General features: G+C 38.8%; 1 protein-coding gene across 1 annotated transcript in view; it reads right to left on the minus strand.

Moving 5' to 3' along the window:
- Positions 1-340: 340 nt before the first annotated feature.
- LOC101855942 (alpha-(1,3)-fucosyltransferase C) overlaps positions 341-4,336 on the minus strand; it is a gene marked incomplete at its 3' end in the record, with an annotated part of 11,523 nt that continues 7,527 nt past the window's right edge. Inside the window, 3 exon segments of the mRNA XM_035969329.1 lie at positions 341-451; positions 1,035-1,109; positions 1,955-2,058. Coding sequence (XP_035825222.1) covers positions 341-451; positions 1,035-1,109; positions 1,955-2,058 — 290 coding nt within the window.

Below are 4,336 nucleotides of genomic sequence, written 5' to 3' on the forward strand. Positions count from 1 at the left end.
CTAAATTGAAAATAGTGGGGGCAATTTTAAAATTTGAGGAAAATTAAATTTTAATGATAATTTGATAAATTTATAGGAATTATAAAGAGTACTAATATATCATTGAATTATATATGAGCCATAAATTAAGTCAGTAACTCAATTTTTATATTCCTGACAAGTTTTTGAACAAGTGAGAAAGAATTTTCATCCAGTGCAGCCCAGGTAGGCCCTAACAGGCAGGGTCGAAGCCTGAGTCCTAAACGATCGAAACTGTGTCGATGAGGGTGTAAAAACACTTACATTTTAAAAAAAAAGACTCACACAAACAAACAAGTGTATGCCACCCCCGCGTACTCACAGAATGCATAGAGCACGTGTCGTTACTCAGCCAGCCCTGGAGGTCGGTGTACGTCTTGGCCGGCCGCCTCCCATCATGCAACACTCGGCACAGCTCGCACGTCATAAACAACTGCAGAGGTCACGGGAACAACGACATTACACAGTTTTGTTTTTTTGGGTCATTGTCTATCTATATACATATCTATAGTAAAACGAAGAATTGCGACAACTGAACAGAATAAAACGAAGAACTGCGACAACTGAACAGAATAAAATGAAGAATTGCGACAACTGAACAGAATAAAACGAAGAATTGCGACAACTGAACAGAATAAAATGAAGAATTGCGACAACTGAACAGAATAAAATGAAGAATTGCGACAACTGAACAGAATAAAATGAAGAATTGCGACAACTGAACAGAATAAAATGAAAAATTGCGACAACTGAACAGAATAAAACGAAGAACTGCGACAACTGAACAGAATAAAATGAAGAACTGCGACAACTGAACAGAATAAAACAAAGAATAACTGAACAGAATAAAACGAAGAACTGCGACAACTGAACAGAATAAAACGAAGAATTGCGACAACCGAACAGAATAAAACGAAGAATTGCGACAACTGAACAGAATAAAACACAGAATAAAACGAAGAATTGCGACAACTGAACAGAATAAAACAAAGAATTGGGACAACTGAAGGGTTGACCTGGTAGTCCGAGACGGCGCGGTAGTATTGTGTCCACCACAGGTGCTGGTTGTACAGGCTGGGGTTCGAATCCACCTGGAGGGGAGATATAGAGCACGGATGAAAACATGAGCGACTGCATCAAAGTTCAATGTAAAGAGAAGTAGAGCACGGATGGAAACATGAGGGAGTGCATCAAAGTTCAACAACTCATGATAAGAAAAACCAAAAATTGTCAATGTTTTCTGTCCCCTTGGATAAGCCATCGCCGTTGTTGTAACATCAGATACTGTTGGGATGGACTGAAGAGCAAACACCGGTGTAATTGTGAATGATACAGTTATTAGCAAGAGTTGTTACAACTGATTAAATAGCCAAAACTGTTGGCAATGATAAAATAGTGGAGGGTCGGAGGGTGCTCTGGTGCGGTTTGCTCCATCTTTCTCATTGAATACCCATCGTTCTTAACCCTTTTCCTTCTTTTCTTTGTATGAAACTCTCTGGTGACATCTCGAAACTTGGGCACCTGTGTGACTTATTTGTGTTGCAGGTGGCGTTTGACACTTGTATGACCTATTCATGTTGCAAGTGCTGTAAAATCTTACTACATCAAAAACTAAGCTACATAATGAAATAATACAGAAACAGTAGCTAATGAATCATTAGCAAAAATCTATTAAGAACATGAACATATAATTCTCTATAAAAAAAGCATATGTAAATCTTTCTCAAAAGCTGTAATACTTTTGTATTTGAAGTGGGACTAATCTCCCCCACTAAAAATTAGTTAAACAATTTTTTATGAATAAATAAAGAAAGAAAGAACGAAAATTGTCTTTAAAACGTGGATTTTATTCTACCGGCTAATTTAAAAATAAGTAAAACAAAGAAATCCAACTGAGACTAAATATTCAATCTTTCTGATCCGGGTTTCTTCCTACCTCCTTCATGTAATCGGCCAAGTCGCGGACCGACCGGAAGTCTCGCACGTCCATGAAGCTGTTGGGTGGCGCCACCTGGGAGTAGTCTGCAGCGCCAAACACCACTGGAGGTTGCCACGCAGCGCCACAGGATCAAGACAGACAGACATTGTGTTGATGGATGTTATGACAGTAGACAACGCGTTGATGACGGTAGACAGACAACGTGCTAATGACAGTAGACAGACAACGCGTTGATGACAGTAGACAGACAACGCGCTGATGACTGTAGACAGACAACGTGCTAATGACAGTAGACAGACAACGTGCTAATGACAGTAGACAGACAACGTGCTAATGACAGTAGACAATGTGCTAATGACAGTAGACAGACAACGAGTTGATGACAGTAGACAGACAATGTGCTAATGACAGTAGACAGACAACGTGCTAATGACAGTAGACAGATAATGTGCTAATGACAGTAGACAGACAACGTGCTAATGACAGTAGACAGACAACGTGCTAATGACAGTAGACAGACAACGTGCTAATGACAGTAGACAGACAATGTGCTAATGACAGTAGACAGACAACGTGCTAATGACAGTAGACAATGCGTTGATGGACATTACAGTAGACAGACAACGCGTTGATGGACATTACAGTAGACAGACAACGCGTTGATGGACATTACAGTAGACAGACAACGCGTTGATGGACATTACAATAGACAGACAACGCGTTGATGGACATTACAGTAGACAGACAACGTGCTAATGACAGTAGACAACGCGTTGATGGACATTACAGTAGACAGACAACGCGTTGATGGACATTACAGTAGACAGACAACGCGTTGATGGACATTACAGTAGACAGACAACGCGTTGATGGACATTACAGTAGACAGACAACGCGTTGATGGACATTACAGTAGACAGACAACGCGTTGATGGACATTACAGTAGACAGACAACGCGTTGATGGACATTACAGTAGACAGACAATGCGTTGATGGACATTACAATAGACCATGTGTTAGTACAGATGTTATGACAACAGACAGACAATGTGTTAATCCAACCACCCACAAGTTCAACACTAAAGACAGAAATCTTAGAAAACAAAACAATGTTCACAAATGTCATAATTATGATGATAGTTTATATGAACAAACTGCAAACATTTGATAATTGAAACAGCCTCAAAGAACACAACACAACAACATAAGATCAAAAGTGAAACATCCCAGGAGAAATAGCTGAGCAAAAAGTAGCGATGTATCATAACGCACTTGATAACAAAGATAAAACATCAGCATATCAAAGACTTAAGAAAATGTGTGGAGACTTGGACATACAGGTTTAAGTAGGACTCCTCAAACATCATCTTCATCATCATTGTGTACAGCAGAGAATAAAAAAGGTTGAGACTCGTAAAAAATTTCCAAATATATTTTATAATATGTTCAAAGTTTTGCCCGACTCTGGGTTTCATCAGGAACATCTTTTAAAATATTGATCATCCTCATCATCATAATCATCATTGTCACCAGGGTCATCAAGTTTTGTAGAGAAACACAAGCATGTCTATATCTTTATTGCGAGACTCCCCATTCAAAACAGAGTATTACACTACCAGCCATTTCTCTCTTGCTCTCTTTTTTGTTTGATCATCCATCATCATCACCATCATCATCATCATCATCATCATCATCATCATCATCATCATCATCATCATCATCATCATCATCATCATCGACTAAACAGTTCCCCTGTATCTTGTTTAGTCTTTGTATCTAGTTTTGTTTTTCTTGAAACATAACAAATCGCACCATTTCAACACATTTTTACGTAACCTACAAATATCAGCACAAAAATCAGAACTCGCTAAAAAAAAATAAATTAAAAAATTGAATTTCGACAAAATAATTCTTGAGCACTTGCAACTGGTACCACAGAGTAAAGAAAGTGTGGAAAACCCCCCAAAACTACGAAACAAAAATTCCCCCAGACAATACATCAAAGTTTTGGGTTTAAAACATTTGAACAGCTGGCTGACGCTTTTGTCCTGGACCTGTGACCACACGTTCTGTCATGGATAACGTTCGATCGGTTTCGATTGGCTTGGCTTTCGTGCTACGTCGTGACAACGAGATCACTTATCGATTACCTCGAGCCAATGAGGTGTTTTTTTTTTTCTTGGTTTGCGTACGGCAGGTTTTGATGGTAACTGCAAAGACCTGTTCTCACGACTGACTGTGTTCGTTTTATTTGCTTTATTTGTTTGTATTCTTTTTCTTTTTGGGGGTAGGAGTAAAATTTGGGAATGGAAACACACTCATAAAATACTTATAGCACATTATGCACTTGTACACATACACACACACACACAATATAT

The sequence above is a fragment of the Aplysia californica genome, unplaced genomic scaffold (assembly GCF_000002075.1).
Source record: "Aplysia californica isolate F4 #8 unplaced genomic scaffold, AplCal3.0 scaffold00137, whole genome shotgun sequence".
NCBI lineage: Eukaryota > Metazoa > Mollusca > Gastropoda > Aplysiida > Aplysiidae > Aplysia > Aplysia californica.